Below are 17,752 nucleotides of genomic sequence, written 5' to 3' on the forward strand. Positions count from 1 at the left end.
CAGCGTTTTTTTGACATTCACTTTAGCGCAGCGTAGGCGCGGCTTTTAGTCCGGGGCGGCTTATTGGTGGACAAAATTATGAAATATGTAATTCATAGAAGGTGCGGCTAATAATCCGGTGCGCCTTATAGTGCGGAAAATACGGTATTGTTATTATAAATGAAAAAAAAAAAAAAAAAAAAGCTGTGTTCTTCTCATAACGATTGTGAAGATGTTTTAAAAAGTGCAATCCCCCTTGAAGTGGATACTTTTGTAACGTCCATGGCTAACCATTGAGGATAGAACCAGGTTCAATACTTACTGGGTGGCTTGTTGGCAGCAAGGTTCTTGAAATGGATGCCCTTAATGACCTCCACTGAGAGACGTCCTGTGGTGGCGTTGTAGACCAGACCCACCAGGATCTCAGGTGTGGACGTCTGACTCACTGACGGGAAGGACAAGTCACTGCAGGTCATGTCTGACACACTGACCTGGGACTCTGCACCCTGCAGGAGTGACATTACTACACATTAGTTACTGACCTGACTACTAGTACTACATACCATCACTCTCTAACACATTAGTTACTGACATGACTACTAGTACTACAGACCATTACTCTCTAAAACATTGGTTACTGACCTGACTACTAGTACTACATACCAGTACTCTCTAACACATCAGTTACTGCCATGACTACTAGTACTACATACCATTACTCTAACACATTGGTTACTGACATGACTACTAGTACTACATACCATTATTCTCTAACACATTAGTTACTGACCTGACTACTAGTACTACATACCATCACTCTCTAACACATTAGTTACAGACATGACTACTAGTACTACATACCATTACTCTCTAACACATTAGTTACTTACCTGACTACTAGTACTAGATACCATTGTTCTCTAACATACAATGGTGTGTACTACATACCATTGTTCTCTAACACACTGGTTACTGACATGACTACTAGTACTAGACACCACTACTCTCTAACACATTAGTGACTGACATGACTACTAGTACACCATACCATTATTCTCTAACACAATTGCTACTGACATGACTACTAGTACTAGACACCATTACCCTCTAACACATTGGTTACTGACCTGACTACTAGTACTAGATACCATTGTTCTCTAACACGTTAGTTACTGACATGACTACTAGTACTACATACCATTACTCTCTAACACATTAGTTACTGACATGACTACTAGTACTACATAGCATTACTCTCTAACACATTGGTTACTGACCTGACTACTAGTACTACATACCATTACTCTCTAACACATCAGTTACTGCCATGACTACTAGTACTACATACCATTACTCTCTAACATACAATGGTATGTACTACATACCATTGTTCTCTAACACATTAGTTACTGACATGACTACTAGTACTAGACACCACTACTCTCTAACACATTAGTGACTGACATGGCTACTAGTACTACATACCATTATTCTCTAACACAATTGTTACTGACATGACTACTAGTTCTAGACACCATTACTCTCTAACACATTGGTTACTGACATGACTACTAGTACTACATACCATCACTCTCTAACACATTAATTACTAACATGACTACTAGTACTACATACCATTGTTCTCTAACACATTAGTTACTGACATGACTACTAGTACTACATACCATTACTCTCTAACACATTAGTTACTGACATGACTACTAGTACAACATACCATTGTTCTCTAACACATTAGTTACTGACCTGACTACTAGTACTACATATCATTACTCTCTAACACATTAGTTACTGACATGACTACTAGTACTACATATCATTACTCTCTAACACATTGGTTACTGACATGACTACTACTACAACATACCATTGTTCTCTAACACATTAGTTACTGACATGACTACTACTACAACATACCATTGTTCTCTAACACATTAGTTACTGACATGACTACTAGTACTACATACCATTATTCTCTAACATAATTGTTACTGACATGACTACTAGTACTAGACACCACTACTCTCTAACACATGAGTGACTGACATGACTACTAGTACACTGTACCATTATTCTCTAACACAATTGTTACTGACATTACTACTAGTACTACATACCATTATTCTCTAACACAATTGTTACTGACATGACTACTAGTTCTAGACACCATTACTCTCTAACACATTGGTTACTGACATTACTACTAGTACTACATACCATCACTCTCTAACACATTAATTACTAACATGACTACTAGTACTGCATACAATTGTTCTCTAACACATTAGTTACTGACATGACTACTAGTACTACAAACCATTAGTCTGTAACACATTAGTTACTGACATGACTACTAGTAATACATACCATTACTCTCTAACACATTAGTTACTGACATTACTACTAGTACTACATACCACTGTTCTCTAACACATTGGTTACTGACATGATTACTAGTACAACATACCATTACTCTCTAACACATTAGTTACTGACATGACTACTAGTACTACATACCATTACTCTCTAACATATTAGTTACTGACATGACTACTAGTACTACATACCATTGTTCTCTAACACATTAGTTACTGACATGACTACTATTACTACATAGCATTGTTCTCTAACACATTAGTTACTGACCTGACTACTAGTACTACATACCATTGTTCTCTAACACATTAGTTACTGACATGACTACTAGTACTACATACCAATACTCTCTAACACATCAGTTACTGCCATGACTACTAGTACTACATACCATTGTTCTCTAACACATTAGTTACTGACATGACTACTAGTACTACATACCATTGTTCTATAACACATTAGTTACTGACATGACTACTAGTACTACATACCATGTTCTCTAACACATTGGTTACTGACATGACTACTAGCACTACATACCATCACTCTCTAACACATTAGTTACTGACATGACTACTAGTACTACATACCATTAATCTCTAACACATTAGTTACTGACATGACTACTAGTACTACATACCATTGTTCTCTAACACATCAGAGTGATCAAAGAGCCGCGGGTTGCCGACCCCTGTCATAGGCACACCAGAAGCGGACCAAGGTCCAGTTCTGACTGATACGGAGTCATCAGTGACTTACCAGCCATGAACCTGACTGGGACTTACCTGATATGTGCAGCACGGGTCTAAAATCACCGGCACGGACATTTTCCCCTGAAGGTTGAGCTTGGTGAGGTAGAAGACATTCTCCCCCAGCACTTTCTCCTTCTTCATCCGCCGCATGCTGTAAAGGCGAAATCTGATGGCGTAGTTGCCGACCATTTCGGACTCCATGCGGCAGAAGTGGAAGGTCTCTGTGAAAAGAGGGCACGGGCCTCGCTGGATTCCCGTCTTCGCCCTCTGCTTTTTGCCGGGCAGCAGCACCAGGTGGACTTGCCAGGAGACGTTGCCGGTGTGCTTCAGGACGGGGAGGTCCGTGGCCGCCATGACGGTCACGGCCAGCTGCTGCTCCTCTGGGTCATAGTCAAAGACCACGTCCAGGGTGCCGTACTTGGCGTGTGCATCTGGTTCGTAGCCTTTAAGGAGCTGTGCTGCTGAACCACGGGCTGACATCTCCTGGAGAAAGGTGGAGGAGTTGTTCACATCAAAACACAACCACCGCATCACCTTGACATATTTCCATGTGGACAGTTGTGGTCAGAAGGTAAACAAGGTTGGATGACATAAAAAAAATGTCACGTCCAGCTCTGGAAATACAGTCGCTTCCACTCTCGCTGGGATGTCGACCGACGGCACGCTCACATAGTGGGGCTCGGATGAAGATTCAATCGCAATCCTCACGAAGGGTTAAAAAAAAAAGTAGCCGGCGCTCGCCGTCTTTTTGTGTTTTTTTTCGCCATCTCGGGTGATGCCAAAGTAAACCTGTCTCTCGGTCCATGGCGACATGTGTCTACTACCAGGTGAGATGCATGAATTATAGTCTAGAATTTACTCTGAGCAAGTTTCAACAATAGCAGCGTAAACTAGCATTAGCTCACTGCTATCAATGTTTCTGCGTTAGCGCTTATAATAACAATATCACTCATATTTGGAGGATTTGGAGGACCCTCGATTTTTTGACTCAATTGTTAGCTATTTATTTACCATTTCAGATTTGTAAAAAAAAAAAAAAGCCAAGCTTCTGACAAGCTTCTGCTTGAATTTTTGACCACTCCTCTTGACAAAATTGGTTCCGTTTAGCTAAATGTGTTGGTTTTCTGACATGGACTTGTTTCTTCAGCATTGTCCACACCTTTAAGTCAGGACTTTGGGAAGGCCGTTCTAAAACCTTCATTATAGCCTGATTCAGCCATTCCTTTACCACTTTTGACGTGTGTTTGGGGTCATTGTCCTGTCGGAACACCCAACTTTGGGAAAAAATGATGATCCAGAACCTTATATTTTTGAGCCTGAACACAAAGAGGATGAGCAATACGTTTTACAAGCCGAGCGATAAACGGATGCAGCTTTATTGTGACGCTACAGCGTTCGCAGCATTGCTAGGTGCTAAACATACAAGCTAACTATAATAAAACAAACATTTACTGTATAATTTCCACTCTCGCTGGGATGTCGACCGACGGCACGCTCACATAGTGGGGCATGGATGAAAATTCAATCGCAATCTTCATGAAGGGTTAAAAAAAAAGTAGCCGGCGCTCGCCGTCTTTTTGTGTTTTTTTCTCGCCATCTCGGGTGATGCCAAAGTAAACCTGTCTCTCGGTCCATGGCGACATGTGTCTACTACCAGGTGAGATGCATGAATTATAGTCTAGAATTTACTCTGAGCAAGTTTCAACAATAGCAGCGTAAACTAGCATTAGCTCACTGCTATCAATGTGCCGCTAAAATGGGCCGTCTGCGTTAGCGCTTATAATAACAATATCACTCATATTTGGAGGATTTGGAGGACCCTCGATCTTTTGACTCAATTGTTAGCTATTTATTTACCATTTCAGATTTGTAAAAAAAAAAAAAAGCCAAGCTTCTGGCAAGCTTCTGCTTGAATTGTTGACCACTCCTCTTGACAAAATTGGTGCAGTTTATCTAAATGTGTTGCTTTTCTGACATGGACTTGTTTCTTCAGCATTGTCCACACGTTTAAGTCAGGACTTTGGGAAGGCCGTTCTAAAACCTTCATTCTAGCCTGATTTAGCCGTTCCTTTACCACTTTTGACGTGTGTTTGGGGTCATTGTCCTCTTGGAACACCCAACTTTGGGAAAAAAATTATGATCCAGAACCTTATATTTTTGAGCCTGAACACAAAGAGGATGAGCAATACGTTTTACAAGCCGAGCGATAAACGGATGCAGCTTTATTGTGACGCAACAGCGTTCGCAGCATTGCTAGGTGCTAAACATACAAGCTAACCATAATAAAACAAACATTTACTGTACAATTTCCACTCTCGCTGGGATGTCGACCGACGGCACGCTCACATAGTGGGGCTTGGATGAAGATTCAATAGCAATCTTCACGAAGGGTTAAAAAAAAAGTAGCCGGCGCTCGCCGTCTGTTTGTGTTTTTTTCCGCCATCTCGGGTGATGCCAAAGTAAACCTGTCTCTCGGTCCATGGCGACATGTGTCTACTACCAGGTGAGATGCATGAATTATCATCTAGAATTTACTCTGAGCAAGTTTCAACAATAGCAGCGTAAGCTAGCATTAATTCACTGCTATCAATGTTTCTGCGTTAGCGCTTATAATAACAATATCACTCATATTTGGAGGATTTGGAGGACCCTCAATCTTTTGACTCAATTGTTAGCTATTTATTTACCATTTCAGATTTGTAAAAAAAAAAAAAAGCCAAGCTTCTGGCAAGCTTCTGCTTGAATTTTTGACCACTCCTCTTGACAAAATTGGTTCCGTTTAGCTAAATGTGTTGGTTTTCTGACATGGACTTGTTTCTTCAGCATTGTCCACACGTTTAAGTCAGGACTTTGGGAAGGCCATTCTAAAACCTTCATTCTAGCCCGATTTAGCCATTCCTTCACCACTTTTGACGTGTGTTTGGGGTCATTGTCCTGTCGGAACACCCAACTTTGGGAAAAAATTATGATCCAGAACCTTATATTTTTGAGCCTGAACACAAAGAGGATGAGCAATACGTTTTACAAGCCGAGCGATAAACGGATGCAGCTTTATTGTGACGCTACAGCGTTCGCAGCATTGCTAGGTGCTAAACATACAAGCTAACCATAATAAAACAAACATTTACTGTACAATTTCCACTCTCGCTGGGATGTCGACCGACGGCACGCTCACATAGTGGGGCTCGGATGAAGATTCAATCGCAATCTTCACGAAGGGTTAAAAAAAAAGTAGCCGGCGCTCGCCGTCTTTTTGTGTTTTTTTCTCGCCATCTCGGGTGATGCCAAAGTAAACCTGTCTCTCGGTCCATGGCAACATGTGTCTACTACCAGGTGAGATGCATGAATTATAATCTAGAATTTACTCTGAGCAAGTTTCAACAATAGCAGCGTTAGCTAGCATTAGCTCACTGCTATCAATGTGCCGCTAAAATGGGCCGTCTGCGTTAGCGCTTATAATAACAATATCACTCATATTTGGAGGATTTGGAGGACCCTCGATCTTTTGACTCAATTGTTAGCTTTTTATTTACCATTTCAGATTTGTAAAAATTTTTTTGAGCACTCCTCTTGACAAAATTGGTTCCGTTTAGCTAAATGTGTTGCTTTTCTGACATGGACTTGTTTCTTCAGCATTGTCCACACGTTTAAGTCAGGACTTTGGGAAGGCCATTCTAAAACCTTCATTCTAGCCTGATTCAGCCATTCCTTTACCACTTTTGACGTGTGTTTGGGGTCATTGTCCTGTTGGAACACCCAACTTTGGGAAAAAATGATGATCCAGAACCTTATATTTTTGAGCCTGAACACAAAGAGGATGAGCAATACGTTTTACAAGCCGAGTGCTAAACGGATGCAGCTTTATTGTGACGCTACAGCGTTCGCAGCATTGCTAGGTGCTAAACGTACAAGCTAACTATAATAAAACAAACATTTACTGTACAATTTCCACTCTCGCTGGGATGCCGACCGACGGCACGCTCACATAGTGGGGCTTGGATGAAGATTCAATCGCAATCTTCACGAAGGGTTAAAAAAAAAGTAGCCGCCGCTCGCCGTCCTTTTGTGGGTTTTTTTTGCCACCTCGGGTGATGCCAAAGTAAACCTGTCTCTCGGTCCATGGCGACATGTGTCTACTAGCAGGTGAGATGCGTGAATTATAATCGAGAATTTACTCTGAGCAAGTTTCAACAATAGCAGCGTAAGCTAGCATTAGCTCACTGCTATCAATGTGCCGCTAAAATGGGCTGTCTGCGTTAGCGCTTATAATAACAATATCACTCATATTTGGAGGACCTTCGATCTTTTGACTCAATTGTTAGCTATTTATTTACCATTTCAGATTTGTAAAAAAAAAAAAAGCCAAGCTTCTGCTTGAATTTTTGACCACTCCTCTTGACAAAATTGGTTCCGTTTAGCTAAATGTGTTGCTTTTCTGACATGGACTTGTTTCTTCAGCATTGTCCACACGTTTAAGTCAGGACTTTGGGAAGGCCGTTCTAAAACCTTCATTCTAGCCTGATTTAGCCATTCCTTTACCACTTTTGACGTGTGTTTGGGGTCATTGTCCTGTTGGAACACCCAACTTTGGGAAAAATTTTGATCCAGAAACTTATATTTTTGAGCCTGAACACAAAGAGGATGAGCAATACGTTTTACAAGCCGAGCGATAAACGTATGCAGCTTTATTGTGACGCTATAGCGTTCGCAGCATTGCTAGGTGCTAAACGTACAAGCTAACAATAATAAAACAAACATTTACTGTACAATTTCCACTCTCGCTGGGATGTCGACCGACGGCACGCTCACATAGAGGGGCATGGATGAAGATTCAATCGCAATCCTCACGAAGGGTTAAAAAAAAAGTAGCCGGCGCTCGCCGTCTTTTTGTGTTTTTTTCTCGCCATCTCGGGTGATGCCAAAGTAAACCTGTCTCTCGGTCCATGGCGACATGTGTCTACTACCAGGTGAGATGCATGAATTAGAATCTAGAATTTACTCTGAGCAAGTTTCAACAATAGCAGCGTAAGCTAGCATTAGCTCACTGCTATCAATGTGCTGCTAAAATGGGCCGTCTGCGTTAGCGCTTATAATGACAATATCACTCATATTTGGAGGATTTGGAGGACCCTCGATCTTTTGACTCAATTGTTAGCTATTTATTTACCATTTCAGATTTGTAAAAAAAAAAAAAAGCCAGGCTTCTGGCAAGCTTCTGCTTGAATTTTTGACCACTCCTCTTGACAAAATTGGTGCAGTTTATCTAAATATGTTGCTTTTCTGACATGGACTTGTTTCTTCAGCATTGTCCACACGTTTAAGTCAGGACTTTGGGAAGGCCGTTCTAAAAACTTCATTCTAGCCTGATTTAGCCGTTCCTTTACCACTTTTGATGTGTGTTTGGGGTCATTGTCCTGTCGGAACACCCAACTTTGGGAAAAAATTATGATCCAGAACCTTATATTTTTGAGCCTGAACACAAAGAGGATGAGCAAAACGTTTTACAAGCCGAGCGATAAACGGATGCAGCTTTATTGTGACGCTACAGCGTTCGCAGCATTGCTAGGTGCTAAACGTACAAGCTAACCATAATAAAACAAACATTTACTGTACAATTTCCACTCTCGCTGGGATGTCGACCGACGGCACGCTCACATAGTGGGGCTCGGATGAAGATTCAATCGCAATCCTCACGAAGGGTTAAAAAAAAAATCTTTCTAGCCTGATTTAGCCATTCCTTTACCACTTTTGGCGTGTGTTTGGGGTCATTGTCCTGTCGGAACACCCAAATGCGCCCGACAGCTCAATTTTTGTTTCATCTGACATCACATGGACAAATATAAGACCTTCTGGAGGAAATTTCTGTGGTCGGATGAAACAAAAATGGAGCTGTTTGGCCACAATACCCAGCAATATGTTTGGCGGAGAAAAGGTGAGGCCTTTAATCCCAGGAACACCATAACTACCGTTAAGCATGGTGGTGGTAGTATTATGCTCTGGGCCTGTTTCGCTGCCAATGGAACTGGTGCTTTACAGAGAGTAAATGGGACAATGAAAAAGGAGGATGTGGAGGGGGGGCGTGGCCTGCGGGACTGCAGCGAGGCGGGGTGTGCCAGGACCGGCCTCGAAGTCAGCGAGAGGTGCCTAGATGGCTCAATTGGGACTTGCTATTTAATCACCTGTCGCTCTGTATAAGAAGCAAACCGGGAGAAGAGACGTGTTTGGAGTGGGAACCAGAGAAAGACTGCGGCAAGCCACCGAGCATCTCCAGGCCAGCCCGGAGACAGTTTTTATTCGGGTGGTATAGTACCGAATATGATCCATTAGTCGTACTAGTACCGGTATACCGTACAACCCTCTGCCAATGAGGGGTGAATGCGAGCATCCCACCACAACCGTACAGTTTGTCTCTCTGGTAAGACGTCACGTACCTCGGGACTGAGAACCGCTGTGCTGTCGCTGGGCACGTCCTCCTCGTAGCCCTTGTTCAGGTAACTCTCCGTCTCGTGGCCGTCGCTTCCCTCACTGGTGCATTTGCGGAAAGAAAGGTGTGGGCTGCCACTGGTTTGGGAGACATCGCACTTGGCGTCGCCCGGGTCCGAGAGGGTGCAGGACATGCGGGGGGAACCGTTCTCATCCTGGTAGGGCGGAGGTTGGAGTTCATCCAGCGGGGGTGTGCGCCTCATCCTCTGGATGCAGTTGGCTGGTGTAAGATAGGAGAGGAACACAAACATGTCTGCTTGGACGGCCCTCAGCTGGTATCGTACATATCGGTCTTTGACGTCATACGTATCGTATAGTAGCCATTGCGAACGAAAATGGGCAAGAATAAAGGATTTTTCGACCTTTATTTGTGCACATTTTTATTCTACACTGTTATGTAAAGAAGTAATTTAGGCTACAAACACACTGCTTTACTGAGTTCATGTCTAATCCCATCTTTTTAGTGACCCTTCATATTACAATAAAATGTGATTTCTAATGTGAATGCAGTCTGACCCTGCTGCAAAATGTACATAATTAAAAATGGCTTCCAAGGTCTGAGAACAGGCGCATTTGTGGCAATTTTAGTGATTTTGTCAACATTTTCCGAACCGAATTATTGCGCGTAGAAGAAGATGAAGAAGGACGAGGACAAGTATTTTGGCTCTGGCAGTTTTACGAGATATTTTGCTTCCATGTCTGCTTGAAGAGCGTGTCTGTGGGCGAGCAGTGGGAAAATGTTCACCTGAGTTCCTAAAACATATTATTTTCACCCGTTTTTCTGCTATTTATTTTGTAACCGTCTATTTTTGCGAATAATTATACTACTACTAATAATAATAATAATGGATTAGATTTATATAGCGTTTTTCTATTGACTAGATCCTCAAAGCGCTGACAGAGAAGTGAGAAGCCATCATTAATTCACTCCACATTCACACTTCATGGTGGTAAGCTACATTTGTAGCCACAGCTGCCCTGGGGTAGACTGACTGAAACGTGTCTTTTGCTAGAGACAATGCCAAAATGGGCAAGAATAAATTATTTTAACCTTTTGTTCACATAATTTTCCTTTATTTGTGCATATTTCTGTAATTTCTGTAAACGAGTCTACAAACACACTGCAGGGTCGGTTGTCCAACTCAGATTTCATGTCGAATCCCATCTTTTTAGTGACCCTTCATATTACAAAAAAATGTGATTTCCAATGTGAATGCAGTCTGACCCTGCTGCAAAATGTACATAAGTAAACATGGCGTCCACGGTCTCAGAACAGGCGCGTTTGTGGCAATTTTAAGGGTTTTGTCAACTTTTTCCGAACCGAATTATTGCGCGTAGAAGAAGATAAAGAAGGAAGAGGACAAGTATTTTGGCTCTGGCAGTTTTACGAGATATTTTGCTTCCATGTCTGCTTGAAGAGCGTGTCTGTGGGCGAGCAGTGGGAACATTTTCACCTGAGTTCCTAAAACATATTATTTTCACCCGTTTTTCTGCTATTTATTTTGTAACCGTCTATTTTTGCGAATAATTATACTACTACTAATAATAATAATGGATTAGATTTATATAGCATTTTTCTATCAACTAGATCCTCAAAGCGCTGACAGAGAAGTGAGAAGCCATCATTAATTCACTCCACATTCACACATTCATGGTGGTAAGCTACATTTATAGCCACAGCTGACCTGGGGTAGACTGACTGAAACATGTCTTTTGCTAGAGACAATGCGAAAATGGGCAAAAATAAAAGATTTTTAACCTTTTGTTCACATAATTTTCCTTTATTTGTGCATATTTCTGTAATTTCTGTAAATGAGTCTACAAACACACTGCAGGGTCGGTTGTCTAGCTCAGATTTCATGTCGAATCCCATCTTTTTAGTGACCCTTCATATTACAAAAAAACGTGATTTCTAATGTGAATGCAGTCTGACCCTGCTGCAAAATGTACATAAGTAAACATGGCGTCCACGGTCTCAGAACAGGCGCGTTTGTGGCAATTTTAAGGGTTTTGTCAACTTTTTCCGAACCGAATTATTGCGCGTAGAAGAAGATGAAGAAGGAAGAGGACAAGTATTTTGGCTCTGGCAGTTTTACGAGATATTTTGCTTCCATGTCTGCTTGAAGAGCGTGTCTGTGGGCGAGCAGTGGGAAAATTTTCACCTGAGTTCCTAAAATATATTATTTTCACCCGTTTTTCTGCTATTTATTTTGTAACCGTCTATTTTTGCGAATAATTATACTAATAATAATAATAATAATGGATTAGATTTATATAGCGTTTTTCTATCGACTAGATCCTCAAAGCGCTGACAGAGAAGTGAGAAGCCATCATTAATTCACTCCACATTCACACGTTCATGGTGGTAAGCTACATTTGTAGCCACAGCTGCCCTGGGGTAGACTGACTGAAACATGTCTTTTGCTAGAGACAATGCCAAAATGGGCAAGAATAAATGATTTTTAACCTTTTGTTCACATCATTTTCATTTATTTGTGCATATTTCTGTAATTTCTGTAAATGAGTCTCCAAACACACTGCAGGGTCGGTTGTCCAGCTCAGATTTCATGTTGAATCCCATCTTTTTTAGTGGCCCTTTATATTACAATAAAATGTGATTTCTAATGTGAATGCAGTCTGACCCTGCTGCAAAATGTACATAAGTAAACATGGCGTCCACGGTCTCAGAACAGGCGCGTTTATGGCAATTTTAAGGGTTTTGTCAACTTTTTCCGAACCAAATTATTGTGCGTAGAGAAGATGAAGAAGGAAGAGGACAAGTATTTTGGCCCTGGCAGTTTTAGGAGATATTTTGCTTCCATGTCTGCTTGAAGAGCGTGTCTGTGGGCGAGCTAAGGGAAAATTTTCACCTGAGTTCCTAAAACATATTATTTTCACCCGTTTTTCTGCTATTTATTTTGTAACCGTCTATTTTTGCAAATAATTATACTAATAATAATAATAATAATGGATTAGATTTATATAGCGTTTTTCTATCAACTAGATCCTCAAAGCGCTGACAGAGAAGTGAGAAGCCATCATTAATTCACTCCACATTCACACCTTCATGGTGGTAAGCTACATTTGTAGCCACAGCTGCCCTGGGGTAGACTGACTGAAACGTGTCTTTTGCTAGAGACAATGCCAAAATGGGCAAGAATAAATTATTTTTAACCTTTTGTTCACATAATTTTCCTTTATTTGTGCAAATTTCTGTAATTTCTGTGAACGAGTCTCCAAACACACTGCAGGGTCGGTTGTCTAGCTCAGATTTCATGTCGAATCCCATCTTTTTAGTGACCCTTCATATTATAATAAAATGTGATTTCTAATGTGAATGCAGTCTGACCCTGCTGCAAAATGTACATAAGTAAACATGGCGTCCACGGTCTCAAAACAGGCGCGTTTGTGGCAATTTTAAGGGTTTTGTCAACATTTTCCGAACCGAATTATTGTGCGTTGAGAATATGAAGAAGGAAGAGGACAAGTATTTTGGCCCTGGCAGTTTTAGGAGATATTTTGCTTCCATGTCTGCTTGAAGAGCGTGTCTGTGGGCGAGCTAAGGGAAAATGTTCACCTGAGTTCCTAAAACATATTATTTAGGGCCCGCATGGCCCATTGTATAAGGACTCCCAAAGGGAGTCCTTATACAATGGGACATAAGGACCTATTGAATTTGGGAGTCCTTATACAATGGGCCATGCGGACCTATTGAATTTGTAAGGTTTTATTCTTTATTCTTTATTCTTCCGCCGCCACATTAAACTGTAATTTGACCCACTTAACATGCTTCAAAACTCACCATATTTGACCCACACATCAGGACCTGCGAAAATTACCTTTTTAAAAAAAAAACGAACCCCAAAACTCAAAATTGCGCTCTAGCGCCCCCTAGGGAAGAAAAACAAACTAGACTGCCTATATCTCCCACTAGGAAGATCGGAGAGACATGAAACAAAAACCTGTATGTAGGTCTGACTTAGACCTAGTTTTCATAATTGTATATCATCGGGCAGAAATCAACAGGAAGTTGGCAATTCCCCCTTCAAAACAAAAAAGTACTAAAAACAGTCACTTTTGCCTCTTTGAGCTGTAATTTGACCCCCTTAACATGCTTCAAAACTCACTGAACTGAACGCACACATCAGGACTGGCAAAAATTGCGATCTAATAAAAAAACCTAACCCAAATCTCAAAATTGTGCTCTAGCACAATTTTTTAATGAAACGCACAAAAAACTGCTCCTCGGATGAAAAAAACTGACAAAACTGCCTGTAACTCCCACTGGGAAGGTCGGAGAGACATGAAACAAAAACCTCTATGAAGGTCTCACTTACACCTACATTTCATAAATTGACAACCCCCAGCAAAAATCAACAGGAAGTTTGCTATTCCCCCTTCAAAACAATTTTTTTTGTAAAAACCGGTCACCTTCCTTCAAAAACTATCTCCTCTGAGCGTGTTTGTCGTTTCGGCTTCAAACTAACACAGGAGAGAGATTAAACCCTTGTGTATAAAATAACAGAACAGCGTTTTAATACCTGCTCCGGTTTTGATTTTATGACCCTTCAAAGACCCGCTGCGCTGATGCTGCTGCGCTGCTGTTTTTTTTAAGATGGCTGCTTAAAAGCAGGAAGCACCAACGTGCCCACACAATGCAGACAAGGTAGGTACACTAGACAAAAGTCTTGGGACACTTCAGACTAAAAGTAGACAAAAGTATTGGGACACTTAGGACTAGCACTGGACAAAAGTATTGGGACATTTAGGACTAGCACCTGCCAAATACGCGGGCCCGACCAATGCTGCTTGCAGCTTTAATTTCACCTGTTTTTCTGCTATTTATTTTGTAACCGTCTATTTTTGCGAATAATTATACTACTACTAATAATAATAATAATGGATTAGATTTATATAGCATTTTTTCTATCAACTAGATCCTCAAAGCGCTGACAGAGAAGTGAGAAGCCATCATTAATTCACTCCACATTCACACTTTCATGGTGGTAAGCTACATTTGTAGCCACAGCTGCCCTGGGGTAGACTGACTAAAACATGTCTTTTGCTATAGACAATGCGAAAATGGGTAAGAATAAATGATTTTTAACCTTTTGTTCACATCATTTTCATTTATTTGTGCAAATTTCTGTAATTTCTGTAAATGAGTCTCCAAACACACTGCAGGGTCGGTTGTCTAGCTCAGATTTCATGTCAAATCCCATCTTTTTAGTGACCCTTCATATTATAATAAAATGTGATTTCTAATGTGAATGCAGTCTGACCCTTCTGCAAAATGTACATAAGTAAACATGGCGCCCACGGTCTCAGAACAGGCGCGTTTGTGGCAATTTTAAGGATTTTGTCAACATTTTCCGAACCGAATTATTGCGCGTAGAATAAGATGAAGAAGGAAGAGGACAAGTATTTTGGCCCTGGCAGTTTTACGAGATATTTTGCTTCCATGTCTGCTTGAAGAGCGTGTCTGTGGGCGAGCAGTGGGAACATTTTCACCCGAGTTCCTAAAACATATTATTTTCACCCGTTTTTCTGCTATTTATTTTGTAACCGTCTATTTTTGCAAATAATTATACTAATAATAATAATAATGGATTAGATTTATATAGCGTTTTTCTATCGACTAGATCCTCAAAGCGCTGACAGAGAAGTGAGAAGCCATCATTAATTCACTCCACATTCACACATACATGGTGGTAAGCTACATTTATAGCCACCGCTGCCCTGGGGTAGACTGACTGAAACATGTCTTTTGCTAGAGACAATACGAAAATGGGTAAGAATAAATGATTTTTTAACACTTTGTTCACATAATTTTCCTTCATTTGTGCAAATTTCTGTAATTTCTGTAAATGAGTCTCCAAACACACTGCAGGGTCGGTTGTCCAGCTCAGATTTCATGTCGAATCCCATCTTTTTTAGTGGCCCTTCATATTACAATAAAATGTGATTTCTAATGTGAATGCAGTCTGACCCTGCTGCAAAATGTACATAAGTAAACATGGCGTCCACGGTCTCAGAACAGGCGCGTTTGTGGCAATTTTAGGGATTTTGTCAACATTTTCCGAACCGAATTATTGCGCGTAGAAGAAGATGAAGAAGGAAGAGGACAAGTATTTTGGCTCTGGCAGTTTTACGAGATATTTTGCTTCCATGTCTGCTTGAAGAGCGTGTCTGTGGGCGAGCTAAATGTTCACCTGAGTTCCTAAAACATATTATTTAGGGCCCGCATGGCCCATTGCATAAGGACTCCCAAAGGGAGTCCTTATGCAATGGGACATAAGGACCTATTGAATTTGTAAGGTTTTATTCTTTATTCTTTATTCTTCCGCCGCCACATTAAACTGTAATTTGACCCACTTAACATGCTTCAAAACTCACCATATTTGACCCACACATCAGGACCTGCGAAAATTACCTTTTTAAAAAAAAAAAACGAACCCCAAAACTCAAAATTGCGCTCTAGCGCCCCCTAGGAAAGAAAAAAAAACTAGACTGCCTATATCTCCCACTAGGAAGATCGGAGAGACATGAAACAAAAACCTGTATGTAGGCCTGACTTAGACCTAGTTTTCATAATTGTATATCATCGGGCAGAAATCAACAGGAAGTTGGCAATTCCCCCTTCAAAACAAAAAAGTACTAAAAACAGTCACTTTTGCCTCTTTGAGCTGTAATTTGACCCCCTTAACATGCTTCAAAACTCACCGAACTGAACACACACATCGGGACTGGCAAAAATTGCGATCTAATAAAAAAACCTAACCCAAATCTCAAAATTGTGCTCTAGCGCAATTTTTTAATGAAACGCACAAAAAACTGCTCCTCGGATGAAAAAAACTGACAAAACTGCCTGTAACTCCCACTGGGAAGGTCGGAGAGACATGAAACAAAAACCTCTATGAAGGTCTCACTTACACCTACATTTCATAAATTGACAACCCCCAGTAAAAATCAACAGGAAGTTTGCTATTCCCCCTTCAAAACAATTTTTTTGTAAAAACCGGTCACCTTCCTTCAAAAACTATCTCCTAAGAGCGTGTTTGTCGTTTCGGCTTCAAACTAACACAGGAGAGAGATTAAACCCTTGTGTATAAAATAACAGAACAGCGTTTTAATACCTGCTCTGGTTTTGATTTTATGACCCTTCAAAGACCCGCTGCGCTGCTGTTTTTTTAAGATGGCTGCTTAAAAGCAGGAAGCACCAACGTGCCCACACAATGCAGACAAGGTAGGTACACTAGACAAAAGTCTTGGGACACTTCAGACTAAAAGTAGACAAAAGTATTGGGACACTTATGACTACCACTGGACAAAAGTATTGGGACATTTAGGACTAGCACCTGCCAAATACGCGGGCCCGACCAATGCTGCTTGCAGCTTTAATTTCACCTGTTTTTCTGCTATTTATTTTGTAACCGTCTATTTTTGCGTATAATTATACTAATGATAATAATAATAATGGATTAGATTTATATAGCATTTTTCTATCAACTAGATCCTCAAAGCGCTGACAGAGAAGTGAGAAGCCATCATTAATTCACTTCACATTCACACGTTTATGGTGGTAAGCTACATTTGTAGCCACAGCTGCCCTGGGGTAGACTGACTGAAACGTGTCTTTTGCTAGAGACAATGCCAAAATGGGCAAGAATAAATTATTTTAACCTTTTGTTCACATAATTTTCCTTTATTTGTGCATATTTCTGTAATTTCTGTAAATGAGTCTCCAAACACACTGCAGGGTCGGTTGTCTAGCTCAGATTTCATGTCGAATCCCATCTTTTTTAGTGGCCCTTCATATTACAATAAAATGTGATTTCTAATGTGAATGCAGTCTGACCCTGCTGCAAAATGTACATAAGTAAACATGGCGTCCAAGGTCTCAGAACAGGCGCGTTTGTGGCAATTTTAGGGATTTTGTCAACTTTTTCCGAACAGAATTATTGCGCGTAGAAGAAGATGAAGAAGGAAGAGGACAAGTATTTTGGCTCTGGCAGTTTTACGAGATATTTTGCTTCCATGTCTGCTTGAAGAGCGTGTCTGTGGGCGAGCTAAGGGAAAATGTTCACCTGAGTTCCTAAAACATATTATTTAGGGCCCGCATGGCCCATTGCATAAGGACTCCC

At 40.8% G+C, this 17,752-nt stretch overlaps 1 protein-coding gene across 1 annotated transcript in view; it reads right to left on the reverse strand.

The window, feature by feature from the left end:
• Positions 1-17,752, reverse strand: part of syt14a (synaptotagmin XIVa) — a 115,377-nt gene that overhangs the window by 32,770 nt on the left and 64,855 nt on the right. The window contains exons 5-7 of the mRNA XM_061986941.2: positions 9,557-9,828; positions 3,159-3,608; positions 302-485 (exon numbers count right to left, since the gene is read on the reverse strand). Coding sequence (XP_061842925.1) covers positions 302-485; positions 3,159-3,608; positions 9,557-9,828 — 906 coding nt within the window. The remainder of the gene's footprint in view (positions 1-301; positions 486-3,158; positions 3,609-9,556; positions 9,829-17,752) is intronic.

The sequence above is a fragment of the Nerophis lumbriciformis genome, linkage group LG26 (assembly GCF_033978685.3).
Source record: "Nerophis lumbriciformis linkage group LG26, RoL_Nlum_v2.1, whole genome shotgun sequence".
Taxonomy (NCBI): domain Eukaryota; kingdom Metazoa; phylum Chordata; class Actinopteri; order Syngnathiformes; family Syngnathidae; genus Nerophis; species Nerophis lumbriciformis.